The 14,485-nt window shown below is 44.7% G+C and overlaps 1 protein-coding gene across 3 annotated transcripts in view; it reads right to left on the bottom strand.

Moving 5' to 3' along the window:
• The window catches only part of DLEC1 (DLEC1 cilia and flagella associated protein), a 66,265-nt gene that overhangs the window by 31,444 nt on the left and 20,336 nt on the right, over window positions 1-14,485 (bottom strand). For all 3 annotated transcript variants that reach the window (XM_077992145.1, XM_015131350.3, XM_077992144.1), the window contains exons 6-10: window positions 13,482-13,560; window positions 6,775-6,862; window positions 5,765-5,938; window positions 4,839-4,975; window positions 2,864-2,956 (exon numbers count right to left, since the gene is read on the bottom strand). In XM_077992145.1, the coding sequence (XP_077848271.1) occupies window positions 2,864-2,956; window positions 4,839-4,975; window positions 5,765-5,938; window positions 6,775-6,862; window positions 13,482-13,560 (571 nt within the window). The remainder of the gene's footprint in view (window positions 1-2,863; window positions 2,957-4,838; window positions 4,976-5,764; window positions 5,939-6,774; window positions 6,863-13,481; window positions 13,561-14,485) is intronic.

Below are 14,485 nucleotides of genomic sequence, written 5' to 3'. Positions count from 1 at the left end.
ACTCCTGGGCTCAAGCAATCCTCCCACCTCAACCTCCCAAAGTGTGAAGCCACCAAACCTGGCCCCTATTTTCACTTTTGTTGCCAGTGCTTTTGAAATCGTATACAAAAAAATCATTGCCCAGACCAATGTCATAGAGATTTCCCCTATTTTCTTCTAGTAGTTTTATATTTTCAAGTCTTACATTTAAACTTTAATCCATTGTATTAATAAGTAGATTTTTGTATACAGTGAGAGATATGGGTCTAGTTTCATTCTGATACATGCAATGATATTTTGTCTTGATTTTCTTCAAAATCATCTAGAAGAGCAGGGTGGGGATTGGCTGAGGGAAATGGAGGGGTAGAGATGTAACAAGATTGGCCAAGAGTTGATAATTGCTGAAGATGAGTAATGAAAACATGGGTGATCATTGTTCTATTTTTGTGTATGTTTTAATATACAATGTCCATGAACAGTTTCTAAGTTTGATAATATACTGTATTGGCAAAGGTGTAAGGAAACAGACACCCTTACATATTGCTGTTGAAAGTATAACTTGGTACAATCTGCATGGTAAGGATTTTGGCAACATGCATTACAATTATGAGGCCACAAAGCCCTGGATCAGCAAATCTACTTTAAGGACTGTATCCTGTGGGTAGACTCATCCTTGGACAGAGTGATGTATGTATAATTTATACATAATTTGTAGCCAGAGATCAGAAAAAAATCTTTGTGTCCATCAGCAGGACACTGCTGAACTAAATTATGGTCCATTCACACAGTAGGATACTATGCAGTTACTAAAACATATGAGAATGATCTCTAAGATATAGAGTTAAGTGAAAACACAAGGCAAAGAACAGAGTACAGAGTGGGCAACTTTGTGTGTGAAGAAAAAAAAATGGGGAAAAAAACATGTACAGTTGCTTATTTAGGCATAGACTATCTCTGGAAGGGCATTCAGAAAACTGGCCAGGTGTGGCCTCTGCATGGCTGAGGAACTGGGGTGAAAGGGAGCATTTCACTGTTTACCTATGTGCATCTTTTGAATATTTTATTTTTATTTATTTATTTTTAGAGACAGGGTTTCACTCTGTTGCCCAGGCTGCAGTACAGTGGCTCAATCACAGTTCACTGTAACCTCAGACTCCTGGCCTCAAGTGATCCTCCTATGTTGACCTCCCAAAGTGCTGAGATTATAGGCATGAGCCACTACACCTGGCTCTTTTGAATTTATTTTTTACTTTAAAAATTGTCTATACAGACAGTATGTCACTATGTTGCCCAGGCTGGTCTTTAACTCCCAGACTCAAGCAGTTCTCTTGCTTTAGCCTCCCAAAGTGCTACGAGTACAGACCTGAGCCACTGCACCCAGCCTCTCTTTTGAATGTCTAATCATGCAAATATATTTCTTATTTGGAACTATGAATACATTTTGGAACAGACAAAGCCCTAAACAATCAATAAACAAAATACTCAAGAAAGGCAAAGGGGAAAGCCTCTCCTGGCTCCCTCGCTGCTCCCCTAAGAGTCCTGCTGCTACCCTCTTCCTTTACTTGGAGATCCCAGGAGGACGGGATGAGGGGGATGTCCAGGGCAGAGCAGTTCCAATTCCTTAACGCTTTGATGAGCCTGTGACAAGGCCTGGACTACACCAAGAGAACAGGGAACCTGGCCTGTGTATGGGCCTTGTGGACCCAACCTGCCCCTCAGCAGTTGATGAGGCCTGACAAAGCCCCTGAACTGGCTCAGTCTCAATCCCAAGAACTAGGTTCTCATCAGGGATTAGATCAGCAGGGACCTGAATAAGAGAGCCACATCCTAGGGCTCCAGAACCCACTGGGCGCTTGAAACTGGAAAGCAGCTGATAAGAGGAAGCCCTTCCTGAGAGCGTGGCAGTCAAACTCCAACTTGGCCGCACACCAGCATTCCCTGGGGGACTTCAGAAGTCCTGTACCCAGGCCACAGCCCAGTCTAGTGAACTCAGAACCTCAGGGGTGGGGCCTTGGTGTTGTTTCCAGGTCTCTCAGGTGATTGCAATGCGCAGTTGAGTTTAAGAGCTAATAAGGGCTGCTGGATCTCACTACCTGGTGATATGGCACAGGCCAAATCCACCCCCGAGAAGCCAGACAGTTTTTGCTCCTGAACGTCAGGTGCCTCCCTTGGCAGGCTAGTGTGAAAGGCCAAGCATGTCTGTGGCAGCCCCACACCCAGTCACATGCAGTGAAGCCAGACTCCTAGACCAGGAGTTGGGGAGAGTGGCAGTATGCCACAGCAGGGACAGGAAGCAGCACCATTTCTCATGGGCACCTCTAGGGACCAGCAAGCAGGTGTGACCAGCTGAAGGGGGGCGGCAAAAGGGGCCAGTTAGGAAAGGAGACGCCCATAGCCAGGGGCAGACCGCTGAGAGCTTCTGCAGAGGTTCAGGATGAGGCCTAAGGGAGGTGGGCCTTGCTGACCATACAAACTGGGGATGAAGCAGGAAAGTGAGACAAAAGTCATGATAACCACAATAAGCAGGTACCAGATGATAGAGGGGCGTGGGGGACGGAAGGCCCAGTAGAGACTGAAGAACCAAGGGAAGATCTTGGAGGCAGCTTGGGCATTGGTGGAGGTGGCTCCCAGACTAAAGGTGTGGACTAGCAAGGCTCAGGTTTGTGATGCAATGCTAGGGCTATCTGCATTTGCTTTGTGAAAATGCTCATAAGACAGTCAAATGACATCTGACATCACCCTACAGAATGCAAGAATATGTGTCTCCCCAGAAGTCACTAAGGCTGGCATATGGGATGGGACTGGACACTTGAGTCATGAAAATGGAGACAAATGCAAGCATGCAAGCAGTTGAGAAAATATATGCCAATGTCTGATTACCTACCTCCACTAATACAGCATGTCCCGGGGCCAGCTCAAACACCGAAGGCAGGATTCCAAAAGGAGGTTGCTCAACAAAGCCGACAGTTGCAATGGCCTTAAAGAAAAGCAGATTACACAACCGTGTGGAAGAAATTGTAAAAGCCAGTATTCAGATTGCAAACTTCTCTCCTTCAAACGTCCATTTTGCAATGTGAAGGAACTTAAGGATCATCCAGTCACGTGGTAATGCAGAAACTGAGGCTTATTCATTCCTCAAGCATTTACTCAGCCATCACCAGGTACCAGGTGAGGTTCTGAAGGTTAAGGAGAGTAAGTCTTAGAACATCTGTGAAGAGCTGACCACTGGCACTCCTGCCATGGTACAAGGAACACCATCACCAAGAGATTGGGACACAAAGTGACAGGCATGTGAGAAGGTCTTACTCAGGAGGTGAGCTGAGTGGGCGGGCCCTCCCCTGGGCTCCCAAAGCACATTGTCCTTTCCTTACAGTAACACCCTGTGTCATGGGTACTAGCATATGTGCCTCCAACCCTGACCCACCCCTGGCTACAAGCCCTTAAGTCATGAGAGATGCAGCCCCAGTGCCTACACAAGAAGCTACTTAGCATGCCAGGGACACAAACCCATGCTTACAAGACCCTGGTCAGTAACAGAAAAGGGTGAAATGTCTTTCTTGGAACATCTTGAAATGTTGTCCTCTGGATGTAGCCCTTGTTTTCTGGGTACAAATAAATATCTTTGTTATGAGAAAAATAATGGTGTGAGCATGCTGATGGATGGTGTCAGTGCTGGGATGCTCTTGGGACTGGTAGAGCAGGGCACTCAGGACAGGATACACAGGGCCTGCCCCCAGCCCTGGCCAACAGGCTCACCGTGAATCCCGGCCCTGGCCTGCATATCTTCCAGTTTTTCAAAGGACTGAAAATGTAGAACTTTATGTAAAATCTCCTTTTTTTTTTTTTGAGACAGAGTCTCACTCTGTCACCCAGGCTGGAATGTAGTGGTACGATCTTGGCTCACTGCAAACTCCACCTCCCGGGTTCCAGTGATTCTCCTTCCTCAGCCTCCTGAGTAGCTGGGACTACAGATGCATGCCACCACACCCAGCTAATTTTTTATTTTTAGTAGAGACAGTGTTTCACCATACTGGTCACGTTGGTCTCGAACTCCTGACCTCAGGTGATCTGCCCAACTCGGCCTCCCAAAGTGCTGGGATTACAGGTGTGAGCCACTGAGCCCAGCCAAATCTCCTTATTTTTAAATGTTGGCTCAAAAAATATTAAGTGCTGTGCCAAATAAATACCAGCAGAATTTGGCCAAAGGGCAGCCAGTTTGTAACCTCTGAACTATTCAGTCATTTGCTACAATAAAGAAGGACTGAATGAGTGAATGCAGTCACATTTGAGCCAGGGCTTAAAGGATAAGAGAGGTGATACCGCTTGCCCAGCGTGGTACAGGTTTTTTTTTTTTTTTTTTTTTTTGAGACAGAGTCTCACTTTGTCACCCAGGCTGGAGTGCAGTGGCACGATCTCAGCTCACTGCAAGCTCCGCCTCCCGGGTTCACGCCATTCTCCTGCCTCAGCCTCCTGAATAGCTGGGACTACAGGTGCGTGCCACCCCACCCAGCTAATTTTTTGTATTTTTTTAGTAGAGACAGGGTTTCACCATGTTACCTAGGATGGTCTCGATTCCCCGACCTCGTGATCCGCCCGCCTCGGCCTCGCAAAGTGCTTGGATTACAGGTGTGAGCCACTGCGCCCGGCTGTGGTACAGGTATTACTGACATAACCAGGACTGTAACACTGGTCCCCTTATACATCCATTCTCATTCAGGTTGTGGCAGTTGCATAGAGAGTTTACAACACTCTGCGTTCTGCGTGTTTCCAATCATAGGTATACTCTAGCAAGTTCCTCTGGGGGTTATTTCCTTTGATAGATTTGTAATTTTTCCAGTTAGCAACCTGTGATCACTCACCTTGAAACTTAGTGGTGGCCAGCTTGTTTTGGGAATAATGCAGAACCTGCCAACACTGAAACCCACATTTTTGCAGATGAATCTGGTCATCTTGACTCCCCCAATGAGGCAGTAACCACAGTCCAACACCGGTGACACTGTATCCACAGAAGAATATATGCAAGAGAAACAACAGGTCACTCTGAATGGGCCCTACTGTCATGGTTCTCCTGAGGTCCAGCCAGAGATCAGGACAGCTGGTCCCAGCCCAGCACCCTACGCAGAGAGGATGAGTGGGGACATGTCCTGACCCTGCACCCACTTGGGCTCTGCCCAGGCTGCTGCTAGCCACATGGCAATAGTGCCATGGGACTCTACTCACTCCTGGCTAGAGCAGCAGCAGTCAGTGCCCATTGTGGATTAATGCTCAGCCAGGGCCATCCAGCATGGCCCTTGAGGACTATGGCAGAAGTAAGGGGGATCACAGTCCCAAATTCCAGCCTATGCCCAGCTGGAGAAGCTTGTCACTGAGGGAGCCCAGCTGAAGCCAGCTTTGCTAAGGACGCCTACCCCTACAGCCACGAGGACAACACCTGTTAGGACTCCTCAGGGTGCACAGGCACCTATTCCTTGCTCATTGTGGCACAGGTCCTCTCAGGGGTATTCATAAGTCAGCAAAACCTATGGTGGGGTTAGCTGGACTGTTGGCCTCCTCCTCTGCTGTGAGTCAACCTCCACTGAGAAAACCCAAAAGCAAGCAGGATAATCATGGCTTGACACTGTGGATAGCTACAGAAGCTGCTAGCAGTTTCCTCTGTAGGACCCACGGACCCTGCCCAAGAGAATCAAGCTGCGTGCTGCTACAAAGGGAACGTGAGAGGCAGGCAGTCCTTATGGGGACTCTCCAACCTTAACTGAATCTGTGGGAAGATACGGTGCACACTCACATGTCAGCACGGGGGGTGGCCTCCGGGCCTGCAGGGGGATCAGAAGCGTGTGAGCTGACTGGGTCTCCACTAAAATAAAATCATCAAAATCCCCAAGGCAGTCAGGAAAAAACTGGACAATGTACTGGCAGGTCATTCCAGGAGCCACCATTCCACCTTTTCCTGGGAACATCCCTGTGCATGACAAAAGTGACAAGTGAGGATCCAGGCAGCAGCCAGCCACCAGGGCTTGAGCTCAGCTGGTACAGACCCCAGCCGCGACCAGGGCTGGCTCTGTAAGTGCCTTCTGGGCCAAAGCAGTGCTGACGGCAGGATAAGGGCACGCGACGGGAGCAGGCTGAAAGGGTGACAACTCCAGGTAAGCACGCCAGAGCCTGGGGGGAGATGACCCTATCCATCTGGAAAGGTCAGGTGGGGCCATGCCTGGCCCTATGGCCTAGAATTTCTATGGTGGGCAGCAGATAAACTTTTGAGATTTCTGGACAGGGGTGACATGATCAGAGTTGTTCTTGAGACAAACACTGTGACACTAAAGTAGGAAGGCTGACTGGGGGCTGCTGCCGGCACTTCAGTGAGGAGTGGAGAGGGCCTGATTGAGGAGAGTGGCAGCACAAGGAGTGGGGAGATGGCAGCACCAGTGCCTGTGTGGAGGCGGTCAGGAGAATGGAGCTGTCAAGGCTCTGAGGACGCATTGCTGGTGGAGCATGAGGGGCCCTCAGGGATTGCTGATGGGGGGAGTCTGGAGCTGGGCTCTGGACTCAGGGCGGGAGTCAGCAACTGGTGGCAAGCTCAGCAAGTGACTTTGAGGCAATCTACACTGCTACTGCTACTGCTACTACTACTACTACCACCACCACCACCACCACTACTACTATTACCACCACCACCACTACTACTACTACCAACACTACTACCATCATTACTACCACCACTACTACTACTACCACTACTACTAATACCACCACTACTACTACCACTACTATTACTGAACTTACTGATACTGAACTTACCCAGTCCTAGAGCAAAGTATGGCGTGGAAGGTGGGAGGACTCGCAGGTAGCGACTGGTCGTGGTGGTGTTCTGCAGCGCGATTACCATCTGTTGAAAGGTAAGATGATCTATTTTAGACACCAACACTTACGGACGAAATGATACAATGTTCAGGATTTACTCTAATATGGAAAGGGGGAAGAAGTAGAAATGAAATAGGCTTGGCCACATGTTGGTAATGGTCGAAGCTGGCTGAGGGGTACATGGGGATTCATTACGCCATCCTATGTACTTTTGTTTGTTTTGGGAAGTTTCCATAGTAAAAAATAAAATACAGGCCAGGTGTGGTGGCTCACGCCTGTAATCCCAGCACTTTGGGAGGCTGGGGCAAGTGGATCACCTAAGGTCAGAAGTTTGAGACCTGCCTGGACAACGTGAAGAGGCTCTGTCTCCACACACACACAAAAAAAATTAGTTTAAAATTTTAAAAATAAATAAATAAAATGCAAGGTAAAAATGAAGGCAGGAATAGATCTGACCTATTGTTTAAAATAATAACTAATATTTATGAGCATCTGCTCTGTGCCTCCTGAACCTCACAACAACCAGGAAATGTGGGAACTGTTTCTATCTCACAGCTGAAGAAACTGGAGTTCAAAGAGGCACCAGTGAGGTTTGAGCCTAGGATATCTGGTTCCAAAGTTTTGCTCACCTCCCCTCTTACTTACTGTCTTCCTCACCACGTATCTCTTTGAACCATTCTTCCCATGGACACGAAAGGTGTTATGGCACCTCTATGTCAGGATGTAATTGGGCCTCTTATGTAACCCATTCACCCCTTTAAACCCCACTTTCTTTTCTCCCACCCCAGATTGGGAGACCACCAAGGGCAAGGTCTAGACCTAACCCTCCAAAGGCACCCAACACAGTGTGTAGCACAGCAATACAGGTACGCTGTTGCGGGAAGTCAGGGACCCTGAACAGAGGCACCGGCTGAAGCCGCACCAGAAGAACATAAATTGTGAAGATTTCATGGACACTTATCACTTCCCCAATCAATACCCTTGTGTTTTCCTATGCCTATCTTTACTTAAATCTCTTAATCCCATCATCTTCTTTGTAAGCTGAGGAGGAGGAATGTCACCTCAGGACCCTGTGATTGTATCAACTGCACAAATTGTTTGTAGAGCATGTGTGTTTGAACAATATGAAATCTGGGCATCTTAAAAAAAGAACAGGATAACAGCGATGTTCAGGTAACAAGAGAGGTAACTTTGAAGTGGCCACCGGTGAGCCAGATGGAACAGAGCTATATTTCTCCTCTTTCATAAGCAAATAGGAGAAATATCGCTGAATTCTTTTTCTCAGCAAGGAATATCCCTGAGAGAGAATGCGCCCTGAAGGTAGGCTTATAGAGGGCCCCTTTTAAGGCGTCCAGTCTTTTATGGTCGAAGCCGAAGGGATGAAATAAGCCCCGTCTCCTGTAGTGCTCCCAGGCTTATTAGGATGAGGAGAATTCCCACCTAATTCTGGTCAGACAGGTTATCTGCTCTCAAACCCTGTTTCCTGATAAGATGTTATCAACGACAATGCGTGCTGAAACTTCATTAGCAATTTTAATTTCACCTCATCTGGTGGTCCTGTGATCTCGCCCTGCCTCCACTTGCTTTGTGATATTTTATTACTTTGTGAAGTATGTGATCTCTGTGACCCACATCCTATTCATGCACTCCCTCCCCTTTTGAAAATCACTAATAAACCTTGCTGGTTTTACGGCTGGGGGAACATCACGGATCCTGCCAACATGTAATGTCTCCCCTGGACACCCAGCTTTAAATTTCTCTCTCTTGTGCTCTTTCCCTTTATTTCTCAACCCAGTCGAGACATTTAGGAAATAGAAAAGAACCCACGTTAAACATCGGGATTGGGTTCTCCCAATAGTACACATCTTTTGTTAATGTTTTGTGACATGTTACACTAGAAAACAATGTATAAATTATAACATGACAGAAGCCATGTTTCCATCACCCAGCTTAAGAAATAAAACATTACAGATAAAGTTGAAATCCTCTACTAGCGCCCCCCCCACCAGATAAAAATCGACATCAATATGAAGTATGTCTTCATATTTTTATTTATAGGTTTGTATTCCTAAATCAGCATTTACATCCATTTTTGGCCAACACTACATATTACACCAATCCACCTGTGAAACAGCTGGTGGGAACTAGGGTGTGAGCACCATGGGATGGTATCGCCACAATTACCAAGGCTTTCACTAGTGGTCAGCTGAAATGAGGAGCAGGTGGAAGGCCAGGCAGTGAAACATGGTAGCTGTGGCGGCTGCAAGGTTTGGGACAGTGATCATTATAAGGACTGTGGCACGGACTGGCTTTCCTTAACAGCACTGGAAGCTTTGGAGGAAAAAAAATAATAGGCTTAGGAAAGCCAACTGCCAACTCAAGGCCTGCTGTGAAGACATTCCTTGCATTCCTGGGTTTCAAAGAATTGACTCCGTGTGTGTGTGTGTGTGTGTGTGTGTATGTGTGTGTGTGTGTGTGTGTGTGTGTGTGTGTGTGTGTGTGTGTGTGTGTTGTTCCTTACTGTTTGGTTTGGTTTGCTGTTTCTTACCTAGTATTTCTGCACCTATGTTCTTAAGCAAGACTGTTATATGTTTTTATTTGGTGTCAAGGTAATTAGGCTTATTACATAATAACGATGGTACATTCCCTCTTTTTCTAGTCTCTGAAACAGTTTCATAAATAGAGAATAGCTTGAATGTTTCATAGTCTGTACCCGCAAAATGATCTGGGCCTGGTGTTTCTTTTTGTGGAAAGTTTTTTGTTTTTTTTAAGTTGTTTTCTTCTAAGTTGGACAGCCACATGGTTTAAAGAGTCAGAGTTCGACAAGGTTTTGAAAATAGAAATACCGCCCTCTTCCCCGGCCCCACCCTGCCATTTCCCACTCCCCAAAGATAAACACTTTTTCCTCCTTTAGCTGATTATTTTGGTATTTATTTCCATGTCTCCAAATAGTATACTAGTTTTGTTCAGTTTTAGGTATTAGTTATGGATGGAGGATATGGATAGTCTCTCTTCCGTCTCCCATATCTGACTCACCATATGACATGCCCTTCCTATTCCCCATCTTTCCAATCTAGTTATATCATACTACTGGTTAGATTAGTAATTCATGTTATATTCAAGTTACTAAGTAATGCTATTCACAGTTGAGCACGAGGTCATTCCTTTCCCTGCCTTGTACAATTTTTGGTTTTCCTGGAGTAAATAATCAACTAATTATTTTGTTTGCTTTGTACTTACCAATAATTCAATCCTTCTCCACCACCCGACGAATATCTCCCCCAAATATCCAGATGTATCAGGGACTCTTCCCAACGTCATCTTCATAAATCTACCTCTCATAGAGCCTTCTGGCCTCTTCTAATCTGGGCTAGTTGTCCACTCCACCTACTGCTATCATATAGGATAACTTCTGTAGCAGTTTTAAGACACATCCATAAGTTATTTGACACTGTTCTCATGAGAGATGAAGTCTAGGCTGGACACTGGCTCACACCTGTAATCCTAGCACTTCAGGAGGCTGAGGCAGGTGGATTGCTTGAGCTCAGGAGTTTGAGACCACCTGGGCAACACAGCAAAAACTCTTCTGTACAAAATATACAAAAATTAGCCAGGTGTGGTGGCATGCACCTGTAGCCCCAGCTTCTTGGGAGGCTGAGTTGGGAGGAGTTGCTTGAGCCCAGGAGGCAGAGGTTGCAGTGAGCCAAGATCATGCCACTGCACTCCAGCCTGGGCAACAGCCAGACCTTATTTCAAAAAAAAAAAAAAAGGTTAAAAAAAAAAGAGATGAAGTCTACATATCTTCCCTTGAATCTGGACCAACCTTACTGATTTGTTTGTAATCTACGGCATGCAAAGAAGGTAGTGCTGTGCAACTTACAAAATTAGGTCATAAAATGTGATGCAATCTCCTTCTTGCTTGCTAGGATACTCACTTAGAAGTGCAGCTCCTTGGCCAGGTACAATGGCTCACACCTGTAATCCCAGGACTTTGGGAGCCCGAGGCAGGTGAATCATCTGAAGTCAGGAGTTCAACACCAGCCTGGGCAACATGGCAAAACCCTCTCTCTACCAAAAATATAAAAAATTAGCCAGGTGTGGTGGTGCATACCTGTAATCCCAGCTACTCGGGAGGCTGAAGTGGGAAAATTGCTTGAACCCAAGAGGCAGAGGTTGCAGTGAGCCAAGATCTTGCAACTGTACTCCAGCCTGGGCAACAGAGCAAGATTCCATCTCGGAAAAAAAAAAAAAAAAGTGCAGATACTCACTTGCATGTCATGTAAAAGTCTGATTAACCTGAGATTGCCATACTATAAGGAAGCCCAGCCCACATAGAGAAGCTATGTGGTGTAGACAGATGTTCTGGTAGACAGCCTCAGCAGTCTATCTACAACAGCATCAACCCCACCTTTTATGTCACTCCTAAGCACTGACTCTCTCCAGCAATGGCCTCAGACATTGTGGAACAAGCCATTCCCATTGTGCTCTGTCTGAATTTTTCACCCAAGGAATTTGTAAACATGATAAAATGATTGTTTTAAGTTGCTGAGCTTTGGGAAATTTTGCTTTGCAGCAATATTAACTGCAAAATCTCTTAAGAGTTATTAACCTGGAGATTTCCTTCACCTCTCCCCTATGTTGGATCTCTTGGTACCACATTCTATGCCCTTCTCTTCTTTGGTTTCCTCATTTCTATTAGAGAAGAATGTTCCCTGGGAGGCTCCTGAGAAAGGGTACATGGGACATAAATTTTTAAGGACTGAAAATCTGTAATGTTTTTATCCTTACACTTTATAGTTTATCTGGGTAAATAACTGTTATGAACATCAAAGGGATGAGAAGTAGGCAAAGATCAGAGGAAAGACTGTTCCATGGCAGTCTATGTCTACCTCATCTACAGCCTCAGGATCTCCAGGCTCTGAGCACAGGCTTCCACAGCAGGCATCTGCAAGCCCTGAAGAAGAATATCTTCCATATGTCCATGAGCAGCTCTCCCTTTTCCCTATTCTACTCCCTGACATGATTTTAGCTCCCTTCCTCTGGGTGTTTGCCAGCTTCTACAACTGTCCTTAAAATGTGATGGCCAGACACAGAAGTCCCAGACACAGAAGAAGTGCAAAAGACAACACATTACTGTTAAGTCCATGGAGTAAGCAAAATGCTTCCTCTAATGTTCAGCATGTAGAGCTACCATATTGGTCTGCTTTTTGCCATGAGTGGTTGAGACATTCCTAAAGAATTATGGATATGCAAGTGTTCTTTAAACTGTAAAGTGCAATCCGTGTGTGTGTGAAGGGATTGTTATCATTAGGCCTAGTTGTCTTTGCACCTGGTGAGCAGAGTTGGCGACGGCTAAGCTTGGTCTCGACCTGATTCCCCAAGACGGTGGGAGGCTTTTAAAAGAAAGAAACTGGGAAAAAGGAACGCAGAAAGTCTCTGCTCTTGCAGGCATTATTGGATGTACTGTTAAGACGTAGAGGACGGTAAGAAGGAAAGGGGGTTCAAATATGTATACGTATTTGCTTACGGCTCAAAAAGAAACAATGGAAGAACACAAACTAATAGAAATAGTTACCTATAGATATCAGGAAAGTATAAGAAAGAGGAGGAGATAGGAATCAAAGTTAGAGGGAAAGTTTTGTTTCTGTTTTTTAAATGGAAAATCAAGCTAATAAATGTAAATGGAATAATAAAATTAGAAATTACCATTTTGTAAGCCCTTTGGCAGTCATCTAGGCTGTTAACTATTAAGTGCAAGTTTGATAAGAACTTTATAGGGAATGAATCAGACTTTCAACACCTGATGCCATTCATAACTGACCATGGGAAACCCAGATCCCACGCTTCCTCCTGATGCCATTCATAACTGACCATGGGAAACCCAGATCCCACGCGTCCTCCTAATGGAATGCAATAAGAAATACACAGTACCACCAAAGAAGTATTCTTGTCAAAAAAGAGGAAAAGTGGAACTTGGATCTCATCAAATCTCTCTATATAATGACCAGTTTGTGGAAAATACGGAAGATAAAAGAACACGTTTAAAGTCACCACAATAATGCAATTAGCCAAATCCAGGGTGTATGGAATTGCAGTTTCTTCAACAAATAAATGGCATTTTTAAAAAGCAAGAGGTGGGAGAGGAATTATTATCAACTAAAGGAGAATTAAGAGGTACTTTAATCAAATGCAATGTTTAGATTTCTGATGCAAAGAAACCAAATATAAATTGACTTTTGTTTAAAACAAATGAAGATCAGACATAGATGGATATTAGTTGATATTAAGGAATCATTATTAATATGGCTGGGGGTGACAGTGGTACTATGGTTACTTTTTAAAACGCTTATCTGTTAGGGATACTAATTGATGTATTAACTGAAGAATGACGTGATATCATATTTTCCTTACATGACTCCAGCACATACATGTGCATATAGACGCACACATGAAGAGGTTGTAGGACTAATAGATAAAACCACATTGGCAAAATGTAGATAACTGTTGAAGCTGTATGTTGGGCACATGAGGAGTTGTTATAGTCTTTTCCCTAGTTTTGTGTACAGTTGAAAATTTCCATAATAAAGACTTTTTAAAAATAAGAAAGCAGATGGGGTGGGAGCTGTAAAGAAACGAATGTCTACCTCATAAACTGGACCAATTTCATAATCTGTGAAAAACCCAATTGGTGGCTTAGCTAGAAACACTGGAGTATCAGCACAACTGTGGGATGAGAAAAGAGGGAGAAGGTTGTTAGTTTCATCCATACAATGAAATAGTAGGCAGTGACTGATTAATGTAAAAATAAATACATAAAGGTCATCAAAGACATTCACAATATGCCATTTGTTGGGGTTTTCTTGGATCTTATTGTTAATGCAGATTATAAAATAATTTTACAGTATGATCCAATCTTTATGAAGACATATTTCATTTTCAATATGCACAGGAAAAACTCTACATATTTAAACACTAATAGGTAACTGGGTTTTTAATGTAGGTATCTCAAATATTTGTCTTCTCTAATCTTTTCCTCTCCTCTCCTCTCCTCTCCTCTCTTCTCTTATCTTCCCAACAGGGTCTCACTCCGTCACCTAGGCTAGAGTACAGTGGCACAATCCTGGCTCACTGCAGCCTCTACATCGCTGTGCTCAGGTGATCCTCCCACTTCCACCTCCCAAGTGGCTGGGATCACAGGTGCATGCCACCACGCCCAGCTAGTTTTTGTATCTAATTTTCCTTAATAAAAAAAATTTAGAGGTCTAATAAAGAAATGTTAATAGTTTTAGGCTTATTAAAATTATGAACCCATGAAGCAACTCATTACTTTCATAAGGACAATTACTTATATATAGGCAAAGCACTCTTAAAGAAAAATCACAGTTTACACTAATTATTTATAATTAATCAAATTTCAAATGCTGTTATTATTCAAGACCTATGCCTCTAATGGGATTGCTTCCATTTGACCCAGATTCCTCCAATGTAAATAAAAGGCCAACACCAACCCCTATTTCTCAAGACCCCTGGCAGGTCAGAAAAGCATAAACCCAGGACTCTGGAGAAGGTCCAAAGGCCACACCAGTAGGTGACCCTGCAGCCCTGCTCTGTTCTGATACTGCTACTCTGCCTCGAAAGTCTAGGGACC

The sequence above is a fragment of the Macaca mulatta genome, chromosome 2 (assembly GCF_049350105.2).
Source record: "Macaca mulatta isolate MMU2019108-1 chromosome 2, T2T-MMU8v2.0, whole genome shotgun sequence".
NCBI classification, from domain to species: domain Eukaryota; kingdom Metazoa; phylum Chordata; class Mammalia; order Primates; family Cercopithecidae; genus Macaca; species Macaca mulatta.
This window is presented reverse-complemented; position numbering and strand designations above follow the sequence as displayed.